The 23,035-nt window shown below is 37.5% G+C and overlaps 1 protein-coding gene across 1 annotated transcript in view; it reads left to right on the top strand.

Moving 5' to 3' along the window:
- The window catches only part of NAALADL2 (N-acetylated alpha-linked acidic dipeptidase like 2), a 507,372-nt gene that overhangs the window by 292,976 nt on the left and 191,361 nt on the right, over window positions 1–23,035 (top strand). The window contains exon 7 of the mRNA XM_052804208.1: window positions 17,570–17,720. Within this exon, the coding sequence (XP_052660168.1) occupies window positions 17,570–17,720 (151 nt within the window). The remainder of the gene's footprint in view (window positions 1–17,569; window positions 17,721–23,035) is intronic.

Below are 23,035 nucleotides of genomic sequence, written 5' to 3'. Positions count from 1 at the left end.
GTATCTTCTGGTGTTGACTTAAGTCGTTGAATGGTAACATGTTAATGTTTCAGTCAATTTGATTACAGATGGTACACCTTCATTTTGGAAATCAGTTTACTAATAATTATTTTTGGACAAAGCCAAATATCTTGAAATCCACATACGTCAATTTCCTAGCTGAAACCATCTGGGATTCTTATGCTGATGGATTATACATGAAGTTTATTGCTTTATGAAATTTAGAGGAAGAAGGATAATGTGAAGTGATAATGTTAGTAATACAAGTGTGATAATATATGGCTTTGAATTTTACTACTGTCTGAATAGAACTCTTGTACTTCTTAGTAAATTTATGTATTATAGATGAAGTTGAACAACACAAGCTGCATATAGACCTAGAAAGCATATGGCTATAGAAGTTAATTGTTAAATAAATAAGCAATATACCATAATTTCAGCAATATTAAAGAATAGAAATACATGGAGGAAATGTCATAGGCAAAACTTTTTAAGTAAAAAACCAAGTATGTTCTCTGAATTCTTCTCTTTTAATATGTACTTCATTTGCCACTTCTGGAAGCAAATAAAGCAGTGGTTATCCTATTATTAAAGAGGAGTTTGTATATTGCTCCAAGTATTCACTTATTAGCCTTGCATCAGTACAGTTCAGGTCCACCTTCTGCATGGTTACCTGTGTGACCGTAGAAAAGTTCACATCTTCTTTTTGCATCTATCTCAAAAGTGGGGCTCAGTGAGAGCATTTGGAGAGAACTACATCCATCACAGATTTGTAAATTCAGAACTGTGAGTGTAATTGACGGCTTGAGAGGATCTCTCAGACTTTGTATTGTCACCTGATCTCTGATCTCAAGTGTGTACCTCTGCTGCCTTCCTGTTGCTAGGAGATCAGCGATTCAAAATACCTTTCTCAAAAGATTGTGTTTCAGAATCAAAACATTTCAAAGAAGTGTACGAAATTTAAATGCCTTTTTTTTCTAAAGAATATTATCTCCCCCAGATTAGTGCTGTGTGTAATAGAGAAATAAAAATAACTTTATTGACTATTTTGTTGTTGAAGGGCCAGCTGAGTAAATAGGTTAATCCAAGACGACTGATCATTAGCTAACGGTGTCTTCTGCAAAATTACAGCTATTTTGTTCCCTATCAAAATTGCTCAGTCTTCAGAAAAAATGCAGAGCAGCGTTTTAAAAGGTGCCGAGACTGAATAATAGAAAAAATTGGGGTTATTGTTGGAAAGCAGACCTCTTCACTGTTTTTTCTCAAGACTTTCTGCCCTCATTTTGAAGTCAGTCATAAAACTTCTTTCTCCAGCTGGGGTGAAATAATCAGTTCATTGTAATAGGTCATGCTTATGCCCTTTTCTGGAAACCAGTAAGAACCTCTTGACTTTGTGCCCTGTTGTACAATGTGTTTGTCCATCACCAACTTCTTGATACGGCTTCTGAAAGAAGGGTTATACAGAGATGGGAATACTTAGAAGAAGTTACACAAATGCTTGTACTCAAATCCAGAGAAGATCTTAGATGGTAAGCCTGGAACTTAACAGCAGTGACTGTGAGCTGAAATTAATGTAAATGTTTCTAAGGCAGACTTGGAAGTTTTAAGTTATTTTCTAATAATCAGAGATTATCTTACGGCGTGCAAAGAGTTGAGCTGTGTTAGAGAAGGTTTTTGCTGTCAGAGCTGCCTTCTAAACTCAGTAAGTATCTTCATGGAATGTCACATGAACAGATCATTCTCTTCAGAAATCTTGTCTGAAAGGACAGTTTAGTAGATGCTGGCAAAAACTCAAAAAGGTAAATTCGATTTTAAAACATCTGTCATCCTGCTTTAAGTATCTTAACGGAACTGCTTAGCCATTCGGTGTCTCCTAACGGCATATAGGCTTTTGTTGGAAAGCTAGGCATTAATTAATTTGTTTCTCTGTTGATCTAAGTTGTCTCTACTTCTACAATTAACTATTCTTTGTGTACTTTGTCTATTTTAGTATTAAATCTTTAGCATTTACTATCAAAAAGAATCATAACCTTTATATGTATATTAGATATTTTTCCATCTCCTGAGAGAATTAGCTTTGCTACACATAGAATCATAGAATCGTTCAGGTTGGAAAAGACCTTTGAGATCATTGAGTCCGACTGTAAACCTAACACTGCCAAGTCCACCACTAAACCATTTCCCTAAATGCCACATCTACATGTCTTTTAAATACCCGCAGGGATGGTGACTCAAGCACTTCCCTGGGCAGCCTGTTCCAGTGCTTGATAACCCTTTCAGTGAAGAAATATTTCCTAATATCCAATCTAAACCTCCCCTGGCTCAACTTGAGGCCATTTCTTCTCATCCTGTCACTTGTTACATGGGTGAAGACACTGACACATAAAAGGTTACAAAGGCTGACTTTTAGTTTCTTATCAGTTTGAAATTATTGAAATTGAGCGTGTTGGTGTAAAGCTGGTGCAATTAAATGCAGCCTTAGACACCATGATTTCAGTAGCTATAAATATTGTAAATATAATGGATGTAGTTGCGTTCTACATGAATAAGTGATGAAAAAGTAAGCTTGCCATGTGACCCTGAACTGGCTTTCTTTTCATCTTTTTGGCCAGTTGCAAGCAATGGTAAGTACAAAGATTAGTCATCACTGCCAATCTGTCGTCAGAGAAAAGGAATTCACGGGTGAGAACAGAAAGTTCTGTTTATGCTGGTTTTGATCCTTGTCTCATTTGCAGAGAGGCTGCATGAGAAAATGCTTGTGTGAACTTGGAACTATTCCCTGATCTTCTGTAGAATCCTAAACTGTTCTAAACACCAGGGAATATGAATGTCATCTTCATTTCTGTGTCAGACCATTCATTCATTTCATGGCCTTACAGCATAACATTGTGTTGTGCTTGAGCTTTTATTTGGTTGGGGTTTTTTTTGTTGGGGTTTTGTTTGTTTGTTTGTTTCCCAGAGTAAAGTTGTGTATGCTTTAAAGACTTTCAGTAAAAGTTCTGCCTCAAGAGAAAACAGTGGTAACAGAAATTGATTGATCATGAGTTTCATCATATTTCTTTTTCATTCATCTTCTAACTACAGTATTCTGTGTTTATGTCATTTAGAAGTCAGTTTAGTGGAGTTCTAGGAGCTGTAAGTGGTGCTAAATCTTTTGAGTGGGCCCGTTAGAGGGAACTGTATTTGGTTTTAACGTACAAGGTTTCAAGAGGTATTTTCTTTTGGTCTTTCCTTGCCTTCCCCAAGAAATTGTCAGAGAAAGACAAAAATGACTTTTTTGTGGCTGCTGTCCATGACCTAGTTGAGGAGAAGAGTGACAGGGAGCAATAGTGTTGCTAGCTCATCTTTCTTAACCACACGTTCTATGACCTTGTTTTGGTATTGGGGTCTTCCTTTCCTAATCACTGCATGAAGAATCTTTATGACAGTAAGTTGGACATATTCTTCACGTTTTATATTTTTCACTCCGTTTTTTATGACAAGGCAAGGGCATAATTTTGGATTGATGTTCTGAAACTAATTGTGTACTAGTGGTATTGAAGAAGAGCTGGGGGTTGTTGGTTTTGGTTTGGGGTTTTTTTGGTTTTTTTTTTTAACTGATGGTGAATGAATGACTTTGTAGTGGTTTGTGACTGCCAAACTAATACAACTGCCATCCCTGTTCTCATCAAGTACTTCAACCTTGGACCTCCTTCATGTAACTCTTTCTACTATTTCATTTTGGTGAAATGGGCTATTTAATAGGTCACAGGAGGAGCCAAAGCTCTGTTTTACTGATGTGCTGAATGGAAAGCAGTGAAAAAGAAAGGACATAGGAAAAGAAAAATCTGCAAATGTTGACTTTTTCAGCTGTTGTATTGTTGTGTAGATTTCCTGCAGTTTTGCTGTACCTGAGTTATACGTAAAGTGGTACGTTGCTTTATTACATACTCTGCTATAGACCCTGATGTTCAATATGAAAGATACACTCATGATATGTTTTGTGTAGCACAGTTCATGAATAAGGTCTTGTGGAAAAAATTCTAGTTGCTGAAATGTCAGTCATGAAAAAAAAATGGAAACTAGCCAAATTTTTAATTTTGGGATTTCTAGGGGAGCTTAGGAGTGGAAATTAGTACTGATAATTTATAAAGAACATTTATTGCTAAGGTTTTTAATAACTTCTTTAATATTTATAGGTTTTGAAAAAACTTTATACACTGGGGCACATTCTTTATGATCATTTCTTTTATCATTCCTGGTTTGTGACTGGTTTTCTAATAAGGAAGATAAATAAGTTCATTCTGAGTATTGATTTACTTAAAGGCATGCTAACCAAGTAGTTAAACACTGCTCTTTTCCATAAATGAAAGTAAAATATTCATCAACCAATTAATTATATGCAGTTTTCCTAGTTGATATATAGATATGCCTGAGGCTTACATATAGCATACTCTACATCATTGTATGTTCCACTTAGAAATATAAAATTAAACCAAATGTAAATTTTAAAATACATAACAGTGTTATACAATATATAAAGGGACTGATATATTATGTTCAAGGTGTTATTTTAAAAGCATCAAACCTGGATACAATGTAATACCCCAGGAAATAGTTGAGCAGAGAACAGGTTTTGTACTTTAAAAGAAGACTAGCTTTTCATAGAATCTTCCAAGATGATAATTGCGAGAATAATAAAATAAGTGAAAAGGAATTCTTTTTCACAGGTCTAATGAAGGCAGTTGTATTTTAACAATCTAACAGACGTCCTAAGATGCAATTACTTCAGGCAGCAAATGTGCCTTAATTAAAAATCTATGACTGATTGTTATGTGGGTTGTGAGAACATCTGCTAATATCTTGATAGATACCATATAACATCTACACTCATGGAGCTAGTAAAGCCATAATCCTACTTTTATCTTGGAGGTGGTAGGGTGACTTGGGCTGTTTGCATTTCAACACTACTAACTGTCAGTGTCGATGCTGGAAAATGTATACTCAGGGTACCGCAAGGATATCCCAAATACAGGCTACATGTTAAGTTGAGAAAAGATTGTTGAGAGAATCAAAGATTACGAGTTTATATTGCATATGATGCACAGTGTGGGTGTTTTATGTAAGTACGTCTTTCCCTTTCTCTCTGCTTATTTATTGCCCTAGTCTTGCTGATTATTTAACCGGTAATTTTAGAAGCAACATGAGTTTTTTTCCACATTGTTGTCTCCATTTTTTTGTCTCCAACTTTTGCTTTGGTTGGTGGTCTAGGGCCATTAATGTCCAAAGCCTACCTTGTTTGGAGAATTGTTTGTGGAAACCATTCATAAATGCAGGCAATTATGTGTAATTAATGCAGAGGTTGAGTGGATAATGGTAATGACACCCAGAATCCCCAGGAGGAGTTGTAACAAACAGTTAAGGTAAATCAAATGCACAAAGAGGACACGCTCCTGGCTTTTAGGTGCATGCAACACACAGACCTCTGCTTACTATGTCTAACAGTGTAGTACGTCTTGTACTAATTCTTCAGTCTTCCAGCCCACCTGCCACTCCTTGTAGCAGATATAGCATAAGAATTTGAGGATCCCTATCCTGAGTTTAACATATAAGCTGCTATCCCCTCCTATACTGTCAGTAGATGACTTCCACCACTACTTAGCTGTAGGGGTTTCCCTTATGGGCAGACGACAGTGGCTGTGGCAATCTGAATGACTTCAGAAGGCTGATGCTTGCAATGTAAACTGAGACACAGCTGTTCCCTCCCTGTTGGAAGGGCTGCTTCTCCCTTCATCTGAAAACATATACCCGTGTTAATGATTTGTACTGCATATAACTGAGAAATAAAGAACACTCAACTCCATAGCTTGAACATGGAATAACAAGCCTGACGTGTACTCACTGATGTTTGATGGCTGGCAGCACTTAGGTGTTACACTTTAGCTTGTTTTAATAATATTTTTTTTCTAAGACTAGTATGACACTGCCTTAAGTTTTTGTTCTGAGTATGGCTTTGAATTTAACAAAAAACTTGACTCATAAATATCAGAGTATGAGGATAACTCACTTAATCAGAGGCAAGCATGGCAAAACTCAGATTGAGATAAGTATCTGGTTTGTGACTTCAGCTGAACGTATCTATGACCAACGAATAAGTAACTTCAGTAAAACAAAATTGTAATTTATATGTTCTTAATCTTTAAATTTTCCTGCATGCTGTCAGGTTACCAGTTTTAACTGTTCTGTGATGCAGATGGAGATCCACTGGCAGTGGGTTACAGTCCCCATCTCTACCAAAGGGACAGCAGCTCACCACTGGAAGAAACACCAATGTGAGCATATTTCCCCCACTGACACTCACAGTGGCTTCACTAACTCTCTGTAGGTCAGTCTCAGTTTGAATAACTGGCAGGACAGTGTGTTTCTGAGGGCAACACATGTAAATTGTGATTGAGATTTTTCTCAAAATATCTGTTCCTTAAAGAATGGACAATTCTCCAGAATGAAAAATGCAGATTCATCTTGGATGGAAGGTAAAGGTTAAACGGACAGGCAGCAATAATTTTAAATTGACACATTATATGTTTAATAGCTCTTACTCTAGTGACAGATAAAATCCCTTTAATACACCTATTTGCACTTTATTTGTGGTACTATTTACTGAGTGTAAAGTATTACCACTCATGAATGTAATCACTTCTCTCTTGGATGACACTTCAGGGTTCAATTTGTAACTAAAGAGCTAAAAAAAGGAGCTGCTACAGCATCCGATGGGACTTCAAGTCCTGTCCTCGGTATTAACGCAGGGTGGGAGCCTCATCAGTTTGTTATAAGGCTTAGAATACTGCAGTCTAACATCTCCCTGTTTAACAGCATGGAGTTAGTGTGTCATTCTTGCTCTGGTTAGCAGAAAACAAGGAGAGAAAGGACACCACAGGCTAAATATATTATCCTAAACCAAGAATAATGGTGACCCTTGTCTGAGGGAGACCCTACAGCCACTGGCCCAGGCCAGGAGGAGCAGATGCCAATGGGCTTGAGTGCACCAATCAGGAAACACTCCACCCCCAGAACGAGCGGGATTGGCCGAGCCTTGCCACATGCGCTGCTCCAGATTAATCTGCCTGGCAACCCAGAAGCTTCCAGAAGGGGAGGTGAGGCCTGTCAGCCTGTGAGGGACGCTGAGGCGTGTTAGGGTGGGAACCGCCGCCGGCGGTGGGCTGCCTCTTGGCAAATCCGCAAGGCGAGCGCTGCTCGTTCGGTGCAAAGGAAACCGTATTTGCCATAGCGAGGTGCCACAGCGCTCTGCGGAGCTGGAGGTTACAGCGGGAAGGTTTTGGTTTCTGAACATGGTTGCCTTCCTTATGGAAACCCAGTATGGCAAAGTGCAAAGGAAGCAATGGTCTTCCACACGTCCTACCCTGAGTGCGAGCCACTAGGTAGTTCAGCAGTACTTGCAAGAGATCCGAGGTGAAGCCAGGTACTGTAGTATGCAAGCAAGCTGATAGTGAAAGTTTCTGGTCTTGGTCTGCCGCAAGTTGTTTCACGGTTGGAGTATCTCCCGGCTGGGAGCTTGCTGCTGGCTTCAAGAGTGGTGAGGAGAAATGGACTGCAGAGATCTGAGACCTCCCTGAAGTGGAGACTAGGTGGCCTAAATGATTGCAGCAAACAGTATGGCTGCTGGAATAGTGAAATTGCACCAGAGAAAACCTGTGAGTTTTGTGCCCTGCGTGAGGTGCGGAAGGGTGACGTGAACTTGACACCATGGCTTTCTGTATGAGAAGCCCGGTATGCTGGGGACAGTGTTTGTAAACTGCATCTGCTGACTTTACCTCATCTTTCTAGTGGTAGGAAAACAAATAAATAATAATAATAATACTAAAAAAAAAAAAGTAAGGGGAAATTGGCAGATTTGACTCAGGCCTGTGACTATATTGGCTGTTTGGTTGATTTTGGATTAAAAGTTCAGTAGAATGCATAAAATACAACTAAGGGTCTAATCAGTTTATTCCTGACGATTTACCAAGATTATAATTATATCTTTGTGTAGTTGTTTTTTGTATGATGGATCTTCAGCTCTATTCTCTCTATAATGGAGTCTAAACATAGACTGAAATAGCCATAAACATAATCAGAAACAACAGTTTCAGTGTGAACAAGGAAATGCTATTGGCTTTTTGGAGGTCACTCATGTGGACATTCATCCAGTCTGTTTGTTTTTTCTTTTTAATGTTTACTGAATATTTAATGATACTTATTATACACACAGTGCTCCTCTACATGCTTATTTAAAAGTGAGTAGTATTTCCTGGAGATGTAGGCATGCAATAGCAATATGAAAGACTTTGTATTATATACTCATCAAATAATGAAGCATTTTTTCTGGACTGTAAGCAATTCAATTATTTTGTTTCTGAAATAAATTAAGTAAAGCTTATTGAGTCCAATCAGCCCTTGTTTCTAGGGAATTGTAGTTCAATTTCATTTTTAATTAGATTGAACATTGTGATTTTCTTAGCAGTGGTAAGCAAGATGTGGCAATAAAATATGCACTCGATTTGTATTAAAAGTTCCTAAAATCTAGTGCAGGGAACTGGCAGTATATCTGGCTTATGTTTAATTGTCCAAGTACCCTATTGTGAAAAATTCCATTTTTAAAAACTGCTGATGTGTAACAAATTACTTTTCTTTGATAAAACTGTATAGAAGATGAGCAGACAGCAAACAGAAAAAGTGTGGGACAAAACATTCAGTTCTTTATGAGCTTAATACTACAATCAGGACCATGACGTTATAAATTTTGCTGTGCAAAAAAATTACAGGATTAAACCAAACTGCTTTTTGGTTTAGAGGTGGGGGAGGAATGCCTCAAGAGGTTTTTCCTCAACTACTATGGCTATCCAGAGGCTAGTGCCTAGATTTCTGGTTCAAACTAGTAGACAACAAGCTGAATTGTGATTCAGCATTATACATGAATGCTTGGAAACTCTTGATCCAGTTTGAGTTCTGCCAATTTATGGTAGTTCTAATTTATTCACCACTTTATTCCTTTTGTTGGCGTGAGTTTCTCTCAGCGCTGCGCCGTAGAAGCTGCTGCTCTTTGCATGTGTGCCGTGATTCCCAGTGCTGATTGCCTGCCTTGCATTTGCTTCGCTTTCCTTTTTCTTTTGTGGCTATATATAGTCTTACCTGTGTTCAGACAACGCTGCTGGGCTTCTTTACAAAATGCCGGTAGTTTAGACGAGGTGGCCATTCTGGGGCTTTTGAATATAGCATAACTCATAGGAAATTTAAACATGGCTCTGTCACAGACAGCATCCTGAGCTATGGGGAGTAAGTTCCAGCAGGGATTCAGGCCAACATCACTGGAACATTAGAACATGTGGGACATGTTAGAACGTGTTGGTTTTCCATTTGGGGGGTTTTGATTGTTTGTTTGTTTGCCTGCCTCAGAGAATGAAAAGGGCCAGCTATACATATGGTAATGGATAAGTGGTATATGAGAGATGTCTGTGGGAAGGCTGAGTATCTACATTTTGTTGCATGACAGCTTCGTTACTCCTACTGCGAAAGCACTTCTAGTGGGGCTGAAGGGTTCCAAGGACTCCTAATGGCCACATCTAGTGCAAAAAGGGATTGAACTAGCATGGAGATTTAATACTGCTCCACATTAATGGGCTAGGAGCCTTGAAGCCTATCTTGCTTCCCTCCAGGAGTTTCTTTTTAAGATATTCACACTAAGGAAAAACAACTTACCTTATTCTTTTACTTCTACAAGCTGATATTCATGAACCTGCACAAATCGGTTTTCTTGTGGTTAGCGCTAATTTAAAACTCTGCTGCCCTTGAATAGCACTTACCTGACAGAAGAATATAGTTAAAAATGCAACTGATGGGAACTTTATGTACAAAGTAGCTCTTGCTCCTCACTGCCATACAGCCTCATCACTCATGCAGATTTTTATGATTAACGTTCCAAGGTTTCTCACCCTTCCTTCCTGCTTTTCCTCCCACATTCTGTAGGACATCCAGGAAACACAAGAGGGAAATCTCCTCTCCTTAGGAATAAGTTTTAGATCTAAAAAGGATAAAATTCTGAAAATTGAAAATTGTGAATGACAATTTCAGTTTGGAAAGTGATTAATAAAAATGTCTTGAAAAAATCTTAGGTATGCATGTCAGACTCTTTCAACAAATAAATGTACTTCGTATTATCATTTCTCTGATAGTAAGTACATCAAAATTTTAAGGTCTTGCCATGATGCAGAGCAAGTATTTGATTTTGTATTGAGCATATGTATGGCACCGTATGTTGGGAATAGTTTGTTTAATTCCAATGCAGTATGTTTTCTGCCTTCTAAGACCTTTATGGGACTAGCCTGTCATTTATGAGATCACTGTTGTCTGCATTTCTAGCTTTTTGAGGTTTTATGCAGCTTAATCCTTTTCCCAGTCCTGTTTGTTCAATATAGCTATAGTGTCATTCCTTAGACAAGGACAGTGTTTGAGCTGAATAGGAAAGATGTATTTCTTTTCATCATCCCCATGTAGTCAGCCATTAAACTGGCTATGTCCTCCATCTCTTTTACTATCTTAATGCAGCACCTTGAGGATTGATCAGCAAAAGCCAAAACCTCTTCAGACAGAGTTTTGCCACAGAATTCTTTTGAACACTGTCCCTAGATCTCTGTGATGGGAAATACAGAAGCAGGATTAAACATTAAGTGCAGTATTAAAAAATCAATCTGAAGCCAAAATGGACCTTTGCCACCTTACTTGTTAAAAATATGCAACTTGGAAGAGTGGTATAAAAATGAAGGTACGTGTATCTAGGTGGGTTTTTTTTTTTTCCTGCCTTGAATCTTGTTTGTGTTACCACTGCATCTTCCAAGGACTCTGTATTATAGTAGGTAATTGAGAGGACAGTGGCATCTAATTAAATCTGCAGTATGCAAAGTCTTATTTTTCAACTCAAGCAATCTGTTTCAGAAATAAAAAGAAGTTATGTCAGTGAGGTCTTCCAACATTTTAAATGTTGCTTTCCCCTTACTTGATAATTTTACATACTGCCAATTAGTAAAATGAGATGGGAGTTCCTTTCAGAGCGTCATGATTTTAATTGGAACTGCAGTAGAAAAGAGTAATTAATAACTCGTAGCCTGCCCCGCTAGTAGCTGTGCCTCAGATTAATGAACCATGTCTTTTGCACGTTGCACTACAAATTGAAAAATGCAATAGTTAAAACTGGTTACTGTTGTTTGTGTAATTAATGCTGATCATTGCACTGAAGTGTAATGACAATAGGAAATACAGCTTCTACAATTTTTTATGAATATATTTGATTTTAAACAGAGAGTAATACATAATAGGTACATGTATGTATTTTTTCATATATCTTTGAGACACTTTCTTTCTTCCTCTGAAATAATATTGTGTATCATATTGTTCGTTTTACTAATTAGTTTTTCTTCTTTAAAATGTTTTTTGTTTCAATGTTCCATATGTATTATGACCTTGATTATAAAATTCTGCATGCATTTGTGTGCATTACCTAGAAGGGGCAGAGAAAAGGGGATGATGATTATATACAGGCAATCAACATATAAGCGGGAATATCCATTAAGTTTTTATTTTATGAATGTGTTATGTCCAGGTTTTACTGTGTTAGCACCTGAATGGACTTGTAATAAACAGTGCAATTGTGAATTTGGCTTTAGGAAGAGGAAGTAGAAAGGCCTTAAAAATGTGCGAGTAGTTTCAACGAACAGCCTAATACTATTTATTAATGTAAGTATCTATGTACAGGAGCGAGGATACAGCCAAGATACACATTTTCAGTAATGTGAAATACATGCACATGAATGCCTTCTGGAGATGAGAACTACATTTTGAGGCACTTCTCGCTTGAGACAGCATTGTGTGCTAAAGGTCTTTTTGAAATGTAGACTTTTAAATTATACTAGCGTAGTATTGAAAATACATGATAACGAGGTAAAAGAGAAGTCTTAAATACTGTTGTGCAGCTAGTTTATATTATTTTATTTACTGATACATGTTAACCTTTATATAATGATTGAAAGTCTGAAGGCTTATGTAATATAGTTGAAAACAGAATTAGACCTAATAAGTGTCACTGGATTTGTATTGAACCTATTATTGAGAGGTAAAATGTAACAGAAGGGAACCTGTAGTAAAATGAAGAGATTTGGTTCATTTTTTTCCAGCACTAGAGTTTGATTTATCACATGCTGAAAAACTCCTGTTTATGTATATACAAATGGTGAAATGCAGTAGAAAGTTGCTGTATTTTAAATCAAATTTTCCAGACACAGTGTTAGTGCTACTTGTTTTGAGTAAGGGTAGAACCTTCCATGATGACAAAGTCGCTTATCACATAGAATTGTAAGACAATATCTCCTGTACTGAACTGTGTTATCTTACATAATGTATCATTCGATAAGAGAACAGGTTGTTCCATGGGTTAGTGAACAGATTTTCACAGCTTTGTTTCTCGAGGTTGGGGTTTGTGGTGTCTAATTTGTGGTCCAAGTTTCTGTATTCTTTTCCATCTGTCACTCACTCTCTTGTGATTTCTTACATGGTTTTCCCCCCCTTCCATAAAAGGGTAAGCTCTCTGAATTTTATTAATGCCTTCTCAGTGTGGTACGTTAGTAGGATCTACCTCTTGTCTACTCAATATCCCATTTTCATTAAACTTGCAGGAATACACTGAGATATTTCCTCCTGTGAAAGAAGTCTTCTGTGCCAACTAATCAGTGGTTCAATCATTACTGTGGATCAAGACATATAAAAGGACAAGCATAGAAAGCAGACTAAAGAAGCCTTGCAGAGGCAATATTTATCAGTAATGGGGCTGGTATTATACCTTATAAAGCATAGCCGTTACAACTTTAGAGGAGGGATAAAGGGGAGAGAGAAGAGATGACCTTCACCAGGAAAGAGAGAGGAAGACAAACTGCAATGCTGATATTGTAGCTGTCTGCGCATATAACACAATGACTGATCACAAGGAGGTTTCACAAAGATGGAGAACTGTTTAGACAGTGTCACAGCAAGGTTCTCGGGAAGTTTGGCCATATTTTGGCACGACTTGCAAATATAGTGGGAAAAACTGCTAATAATGAGAAGCTGTTTTAATATGTAATTGGTAGGTTGATATAATCCACAGTTACCTGTGTCATCTTTTTTTTCTAATGTATTCAAAATCATCGTTAACCATCACTTTTAGGAATATACTACATTGTGATGCACCTCACCAGTTGATCATGCATTACTACTTTATAAATAATTTATAAACAGAACTATTACTGGGAATCAACTAAAGCGAGAGAAAAGATGCCATGCTCATTTAATTTTCTTTAAGTCATTAGGGTCTTGCTGGATCAGAGAAGATAGGGTGTTCGGATGCATTGAGATAATAGTTTAGGAAGCCCTTTCTCAGCTGTCTCTGCACTTGCTGTAATCCAGATTAGACCAAAGTGTGATGTTCTTTTCTGCTCTCTGCCCAGAAAATAACAGCTGAAACTCAACCCTGCCTGTGGCTCCCACGAACAGAACATCAGAGTAGTACTGATGCAGTCAGGCTTTATTTTCAGCTGGAAAGTGAGAGTACTACTTAAACAGCTACATGCGTCAATGTGCATATTTTTAATCTTTCTGGGGCTCCGTGGTTAGCAGGTAACCGGTCCAATGTACTTTCTGGACAAGACAGAAGCCTGATTACCTCATTGTTCTTGTGCTTTTTGATGCTTGGGAGGTGCAGGGTTAGTCTCAGCTGGGAAGAGGAGACCAGGGGAAATGATCTTCAGTGAGGTGGACTTTGCTCTCAGCTGAAAGATAACAAATACAGCTTGAAGCCAGTGCCTGCTGCATTGCTTCCCTGTTTATAACCAGTCATTTAAGGACAGCTCTTACGCATTACACTGGAGTTTCATACAGAGAGGCTGTAGTTGCTTCTCTTTGGTAGGTTTGTTTCTGCATTCAGATCACTAACATAACCCCCTAATGAAGCACTCATTCAGGCGCACGCTAGCCTCAGGTGAGATAAAGCACATTAAAGTAATCTGTGAGAGGTAGTGGCCCCCTGCTTCTCGTTGCTTCTTTTTTCCAGCAAAGAGTCGTGCTCAACTTCCTTATTTTTTACTTAATACCTATCTGCCAGTAGGTTTGTGGCCGAAGGCCAACAGTAAAGCTTGGCTCAATTGTGGAGTACAGACCTGGTCTCTGTTACCGGTGTGCCAATACAAAAGACAACTGTTTCCTCTGCAACATTGAGAGATGGTGCGGTTAAAATGGAGAAATAGCTTTGAGTTTTCCTGTTAGAGGAAAACAAAGTTCTTTAGACTATTGCTATCTGCCTGTATAAAGAATTGGTTTTGTTTACTCTTCCAGGTCAGTTATGTTGCTCTCCTGTCCAGAAACTTGAATGTGTTATTAGGGTGCCCTCAATGTATTTAAAGCTGTTGATGTTGTAGCTATTGCACTTTACATTCAGGCAATACCTTATTATATAAGAATGTACCTGAGTAAAATAAAGGCTTCCAAAATCAGTAGTCACTACTTAAAATAAAGATGTGTCTTTTCACTGCTTCAGCCACATCATCTTTAAAAGGCAATTTAATGGTGCCTTATGGTGTGCAGAGTTTACAAGGCTAATCTGTCCCCAGTTACACAACAGAGCCTTTGATAAAGCAGCAAGTGTCTCATACTAGATTAAACTGAGTCTAGAATGTTTTATGGGGCAATTTAATATACTGGATTGAGAGAGTTACTGTTTTTTAAGTGACTCTAAAAACTGAGGATTTAAGCAGCCATAAACAATGAAAGGGTTAACAGTGGACACCAGCATCTCTTTTCTTGTCAAGGGTTCTGCTGTTTCCATTTTATTCTGAGATGTTTGTGGCTTTTGGAGAGGGAGGAGGCATACACCTAAAACCATAAGGAGCAGATTCTGCTGTTGGTTGGTTCTATGATCCAAGATAATCCATTCATTTGAATAGATGTGTACCAGTTTACCGGAAGGACTTAAATCTACCGTCTTTAGCCATGTAAAAAAATACTCAGTACCTTCCTCAGATTCTTTGTGCTAGGGCACTTTATGGCTGTTAAGGTATTGACTTCTTTAAGATGAAAATGGAAGCAACAGTACTTATTTATTGTTGACACAGTTGTGATGTCACTGTTGGAAAGTTAAAAAGCAGCAATTATAGGTGAAACCTGAAAGCTGATTTATAATTTCACATGTACAACACAACTCTTCACTAGAGATTGTAGCCATGGCAGCAGTGGTTGCTGCGCTTTGTGAATAACAACCGTGTAGTTACCTTCTCTCAGTGAAACAGAGGATTTTAACAGTGATTTGTTAAGTACAAAGTTTTTAAAACTCTCTTCCAAAAAAAGACTGCATCTGTGTTTCCTATCTTCTATGCTATTAAATAAGACTAGAGATGAATAAAAACATACTGGTTATGGATGCAGGAAAAGACAAGACAATTGTTATTTTAAATCCTGGCTGTTACATCATTTAGCTATGATGTGTCCTGCTTCTTGTATAGTGTCTCCGCCCCTTTTATTGTGCAAACAAATCCTGGCTGAATATCTGAATATGAACATGAAGTGGAAACAGAACATTACAATAATAAATGAACCTACCATTTTGGAAATTTTTGGAAATTTTTATTCTTGCATTACATTTAAGGTCTGTAATACATTTTTAACCTTTTACATTTCTAAGCATCTGTGCTAGTCACGTTCTCACTCTGCACACTCATATTCATCTGAATAGAGTTCTCTCAAAGAGACTATCCCTTTTCATCTCGGGGTTGCTTGAATAAGATATGTAAGATTACACAAGTGATTCACAGGTTCACTAGCATCTGTTTATCTGAATTCAGATTATGGTGTCAAAATCTCAGCGAATCACAATAGTAGGCTGCTATTTTATACATTTTTTTCCATCTTAACTTTCAAGAAAAGCAGAACTAAACATCAAATGCTTTTGAGGCTTAAACTGAATGCCATATATTGATGTAATTTACGTACTTGTAATGCCACAAAGAGCTATGCATAAACATTCCTTGAAACCAACAGCTAGGAGTTAAACTGAATATATACATATATACACACAGAAAAAAAATGAAGGGTCTGAAAGACAGAAGGAGAAGGACAATGGAACTGAGAAATGGAGGTATAGTAACAAGTTCTCGGGTTCCTAAAGAATGGGAGTTGTGCAGTCCAGAAACAACATATACTTGCAGTCATTGCTCAGACCATTTGGAAAGTCATCAGTAGAGCATAGTGAATAGTAAGATAAATCTTAAATACCAGAATTACTTCTGTCTGAAAATATTAATATAGTTTTGTGTCATTGTTGTAGTCTTCAGTCAATTCCAAATATGCAGAGCATTACACAGAAAGGTCATCTCATTTCATAGGAGTATTTGCCATGTTACAATTCGATTTCATCTGATTCAGAATAAAATCTGCTTATTTTTCAGTTCTCTATGAAAGGGAAAACCTGAGGTTTTTCAGTCAAAATTGATCTACAGGCTGCTGCAAGTTGTGGTGCTTGGATGCTTTCGTCCTTGACTTTGGGGAAGTTTGCCTGATTTGCTGCCCCAGATCTACAGATTTTTGGAAAGGCTAATTACCATTACCAACTCAAGCTGTGATGTTCTAATGAGACAGAATAAAAGCTGTCTGTTTGACAGGAGGCAGACTCCATGGTTTGGGCAAGCTAGACCTCTGCTGCTTTTTTTTTTTTTTTTTTTTTTTTTTTTAAATCTGTGAACTCCTTTTGTTTTCTCTCAACTGAAGAGTTAACTGTTTCCAGAAATCCCGTTCAAGACCGATGCCAGTGTATGCAAACATCTAGTACGTGCTATACACACTTAAGCATGTCCTTGAAGAGGTAAACTAAGCAGGAGTGTCATACTGCTAATAATAGGGAAAATATGGAAGATCTACTGAAGATGTTTTAATGAGATTAGCTTCAAAACTAAAGGCATTTTCAGGATGGTATTTATACCACGTGAAAATGTTAGGCTTGTAAATCTAGCAAGTGTCCAATGAGTAGGGAGAAAGGTGGCTCCACTTGTATCTCTTTAGGTATGTTACTGAGTCATGGCCAGTACCTCATCTGAATATCATCTCCAACCCACCAGCCTTCTCTGACTGTCACAATAGAAGAGGTGAAGATGGAACAGTTGCAAACCTCAAATGCAACTGTAGTGAGTGTTAGCACTGTGTTTCCTCAACATGCTACATATAATTTAAAAGTAAGAATTCTTTTGTTGCTAGGCTTTAAAAGTAGCTTTTGACCTGAACTGGGAAACATGACTTTGAATTATTTTTGTGGGGTTTTGATTTTGTCTTTTCAAATAATAGCTGATGGTTTTATATTACAAGGAGTTTGGAACTTCACCTGTCTTTATTTGGTTTGTACAGAGCATAGGATGGTGAGAGCCTGATGCATGATAAAGCCTCTATCTCAACAGTTATTAAAATAAATAATAATGTGTTTGGACATCGTTTTTGTTAATAGCCACCTATGTTGTTTTTTTATCCTCAGCTTTCTCTGTTAGAAGATGCAGGGTTTGGTGGTGTTCTTCTTTACGTTGATCCTTGTGACTTACCAAAGACTACAGATCTTGCTGATAAAGCTTTTATGGTTTCCTTGAACGGTGGAGGAGATCCGTCAACACCTGGTTATGCCAGTATTGGTAAGTACTGTTCAAGGCATATTCAGTCAATGGACGTTTTAATTCTTTGTAGATCATAAGTATGGGAGTTAAAACACTAAACCAAATCCTGCCTGAAATAGAAACTGTGTAAAGGAACACTGTGTAATGCAGCATGGCTCAAAGGTTGGAATCCAATCTCGAAGGTGCTTTACTCTAAACTCTTGGCACAAAGTCTGTACTCTAAATAATTTGCTTTGTTGCTTTTTGTATATATGTATTCGCACACTGAACCATTATTCCTGCCTGCTTATTCATATCCCATGAAAAAAAAGAAAAGCTGTGAAGTACTAATCCAGTGGTTTCTGAGCAGGCTCCATGGGATCTGTCCCCACTGAAAGAAGTATTCTTCCCTTCATTCCGTCTTCCACCTTCATGGTGTTGGTATTGGAAACTTCTGGTCAATAGCAATGTAATCAGAAGTTTATATTTTAAAAGATTTAAGAAAAATTAATGTTTATAGTATCTTTGTGCAATTAACACTTGAATAGGGTGTGTTCACTTAGCCTTGTCTCGGTTCTGCCTGCATAGACTTGGTTATCAATTAGGCTTTTCGAAATACATGTATTGTTGAAGTATGGGAAATAAAGAATTGATTTTAAGGAACTACACAGTCTTTTATAAGTTTAAGTTTGTTTTTTTTTTTTAAAGCAATGCTAGCAATAAATAGAAGCGGCAGCATATTTGACTTGTATGTACTACTTAAATTTCCATTCTAGCAGTTCAGTGAATGTGTGTTCTGCTTCTCTGCTGCCTTTTCAGCTTTACAACCTTTTTTACTATCTAACTATTCAGAAATGTATTAAGCAGCAGTCTATGAGTTTGTGATATGGCTTCATCAAGAATATTTGGTCTGGTTACTAGCTCAGACATCTGAAGTCTGACTTGAATTGGCGCTAAATCAACTGAGGCAATGCTGAGATACTTCATGACTAGAATGGCAGAAAATAGAAATATTTGCTTGGTTGTCAAAGAAGGGTGTTAGCTGTTCACAGCATGAATGCCTTGACAGCTCAGTGGGAAAGAAATTGCACATTTTCTCAGTGTCTCAGTGTACCTGACCCAGTGTTCTTAAAAGTGCCCTGGGAGCTACAGAGGTAAATATAACACTCTTTAAGCTTTATTCCTGCTCATTTCATGGAGCTATTCAAAAAACAGTTTGTCGCTTATCTTTCTGGCTGACTCTTTAATGTTTTATTTACCCTACATGAAAAGTAAAGCTAATTAAAACAGATACACCAACATGAAGATGCCACTTCAGTGTCTAAACCTCATGCGTTGGTTTTCTGTCAGTAAATGATCTCTTTGGCAGTGTGCATTCCAATCTCCAGTTTGAGAGAAAGAAGCGTAATTATATGGAAAACGGTGATGTAAGTACGTGGATGGTTTGTACTAGAACCCTTAGTATGGCTTGCCTGTAGTTTTAAATCTCTGTGCAACATTTGTAAGCAGGAATAGGCTATCATGTTCCTAAAATCATTTATATTTTGATCATTGAATGCAATGATGAGCTGGAAGGAGCTCAAAGGAACACTTGAGGAAACTCTTTTTTATGGTTCTGTCACTGGAAGGTAGATCAGACGGAAGTAATTTCTGTGTTTCTGATGATGATTTTCTTCTTTGGAGACTAAGAATCAGTTTGGTTAGTGGTAACTTATGCCTGCGACAAATACATACGTCTGGAGTGCAGCCTTTTGCCGGAGAGATGTGCTTGCATATAAGGTAGTTAAACTGACTACATGTAGAATAAAAGTGCCAGATACCCAGGGTTGCCTCTTATCACTTTGATTCACAGAGTATAACGTGCACTACGAGAGATTTTATTGGAAGCTCCTGCTTAAGTTATTGGCATATCTTTGATACCATCTGCACTTCACGCATTGCCAAAAGAACTGTTACTATTGCAATCTCGGGGACTGCTCCTACCACCGTTCTCCCTTTTACTAGGAAATTCCTAGTAAGATGAGTGATCCAAAGTTAATCTTGTACTAGGTGAATGAAAGGTAGGAAACTTGTATTTTCATGCCACTGTTTCTCACATTCTTTTAGTCTGAAAACAAATTTCTCTGTGGCGTCAGAGTATTGGACTGCTCCAGGTTTTTTCCTAGGGAAAAAGTCTTCAGGAGATACCACCATTTACAGATCTCTTCTCAAAATAGACAACATTTTCAAATGGGGTTTATGTTAACGCTTCAGAGAGAACTTTGGAGTTCTCCTGAGGTTTTACCTCAAATTTTCTGTTTCGTGAAGATTAAATGCTGCGCTTCTGCATATGAATTATTATAGAATGTACAGAAATAGCTTGAGGATGGGTGTGAGATGCCTCCTACCTGTGAGCGGAATGATTTTTTTGATCTCTGTTTAATAGAGGGAAAGAAGTAATGATGTGGAAAGGGAAGTGAACAGCACTTATGTAAAAGTTCCTGCAGCTTTGTTTCATAATTTAATTCTTCTGTTCCTAAGACTCTCTTAATCCTATGTCATATGACTCCTGAAACAATCATATGAGCCTTTGTGAGCATCAGTTCTGTGTTCTTGGTTCTGATTGCCAAAGACTAGTATTGTCCATTTTTAGAAATCTTTCTTCTCTCTTCCTGCTTTTGAAATGAAACAGATCCAGTGGGTGGGACTCAACGAGTTAAACATATGGGATTAAGAAGCTTGAGAGGGAGATAAGAGACTTATGTGGCAAAAATTATCCTGAAAATAAAGTTTAGAATAATAGCATAAAACTTGAGTGACTTCCCCCATCTACTTTTTTTTTTTCTCCATTTTGACTTTTTGAATGCTGCAATTCCTTTCACCTACCTTTGTACAGCAGACACATATTAGATTTCTCCATTCCTAGACTTCAGAGCCATTTTAAATCAAATTTGTTTTCACACAGGAAATGGCTCAGTAAACAAAAATATGGATAGAACCTATTTGTCAATCCTAGTATGTAAATAGAAAAGTGGCATTGTGATAAGCATTAAGAACCCTGCCGCCAAGATAAGGTACCTCATAATAGAATCCCTATCTGTGCAGTGGTAGAATAGAAATTATTTCATGAAGAATTCAGACAGCATCATAGAAAATACTGTATGCTTAAAAATGCTGAAATATAACAGCTGTAAAATATAATCTTATGCTATCAGCTGGAGTTTCAAGTGTAATGTTGTTTTAGAGAATTGTTATGCAGAGGTTATAACAGTAAGGCAAAGCGGTATATTTGGAAGTAGTCCATGCTTCAGGTCATTGTTAACAGCTAGTCATGTGAGCCATATTACAGAGATTGGGTGAAAAATCAGTAACACAGGGGAAATGCACGGTGTCCCTAGAACTGTGAATAGTGAACGTTATTCAGGCAGAGGAATTGACATGACCATTCCTCAAACATTGCTAATATGATTTGATTTCAGAGGAAGGGACAAGGAAGACAAGGAGTTGGTGAGGTGTTGATCCGCTGCAGGCCACAGCTGAGCACATCAGTGAGGTTGGTGGTGCCTCTGAAAGCATTTTAGAAAGGACAAGAATGCTGGGCAGGCAGGGGAGTGAAACTGAGCCTGGAAGAAAGCAGGGTGAAGATGCTGTTATAATCTTTTGGGGTTTGTTTCTCACTATCCAAATCTGGTTTAATTGACAATAGTTGACACTGTTTTGCCCATGATGGTAATTGATAAGTGTTCCCCCTGTCTTTATCTTGACCTATGAGCTTTTCCATCTTATTTTCTCTCCCTATCCTGTTCAGTAGGGGGAGTGAGAGCGTGGCTTGAGTAGGTGTCTGAAGGCTGGCCAAGGTTAACCCACCACATTGGGTTCCCCATGTTTTGATAACTTACAGCAAAAGTTAAAGAACACCAAATACGCATCATAAAAAGCCCATGGCTTTTACCTCTTTAGTCATGTGTCATTCTTTAATTAAGCTTAGCCAGTTCTTCTTCTGTGAACACAAGGAACTACTGCTACTACTTGGAATATGGCTAAATATGTATATGCTGTGATGGAAATGTATGCCTACTTTATCTTTAGTCAGCCCTGTGATTCTGTATGTTTATGTGCTTTCTGCCTCATATCTGAGTTTGTCCTTACTGTCCTTTACTTCATGATATTTTACTCCTATGAAGCAACCAGCTGAGCAGAAGTTAACTAGAAAATAGAATGTTGTGTAACAGTTTTAACCATGCGTATGCAACATATGTTCTGAAATGTTTTGTTATAAATCATCATGACTTTTTACAAGATGTCCTGAGCTCAGGTTTGTCTGTTCTGTTAAAGAACAAAACACACTTACAAAGATAGTTTTTTCTATGCTTGCCTTGGCAGCTGTGGAAATGATCCTGGGAATTTTTTTTTTTTTCTTCAAAATTTGTGTTTACTTTCTGCTAATAGCATCAGATAAATGAAATGCAAGGATAACTTGGTGTAAAATTACTGTCTACATTCAGGCTGATGGGTTTTTTGTTTTCTTTTCTTAAGGGCAGACTGAAGCTGGGGAGAAAGAAAAGCTTACAGTGCCATGTTTTAATTTAGGGGTGTGTGTATATATGTTTACATATACTCTTGATCTTTTTTTTTTTTTTTTTTTTTTTACTTATGACATAATTTTAGTGGTTGCCATAAACAACCCCACACACACCTTATCATTACCAACTGCACCGCTCTATCTGATATACTGTGTTATTTTCTGTATGAAAAAAAATCTATGCTAATGTAATAGAGAGGTAAATCTTTGGAAAATACTGGCTTTGGAATAGTGACCACAGTAAGTAATAATTTCAGCAGTTTTTCAATAACACTAAGGGTTCAAAAGGTATCTGAATCCATGATCTGCCTCTTCAGATTTCGCAGGATACTATGAAGCAACTAAATTTGTATTTAAGTACCAAATTACATGCTCTGAGTTTTTTGGGTTTTGTGGTTTTTAGTTTTTCCTCCTGTCTGGCTTTCAATTGGTGTTGCATGTATTTAAAACTGAGAAAATCAGTTGGACATCAAGGTATTTTAGGCTTACAAGCTTGAGCGTATGGATCTCTGTGTGGTATATAAGATATCATTTTATCTTCTATTAAGCTGCCTATAATTTTATTTTGGAGGAAACAAATTTGAATTGAAAATGCAGTGATTTTATCAATTAGAGTATTAGAAGAGGAGGGGAGAAATTACTACCAATGGTAGTACCAATGGTACTGCAATAGCTTGCTAGCAACGCTTGTATCCTTTGGCTCTTGCAAATGCCATACTGAACCATGTGGTCAAAACTTCTCAATTTCAAACAGAAAATTACAAAAAAAAGTGAATTTAAAAGAGTAGTGGAA

This window comes from Harpia harpyja, chromosome 12 (genome assembly GCF_026419915.1).
Source record: "Harpia harpyja isolate bHarHar1 chromosome 12, bHarHar1 primary haplotype, whole genome shotgun sequence".
NCBI classification, from domain to species: domain Eukaryota; kingdom Metazoa; phylum Chordata; class Aves; order Accipitriformes; family Accipitridae; genus Harpia; species Harpia harpyja.
This window is presented reverse-complemented; position numbering and strand designations above follow the sequence as displayed.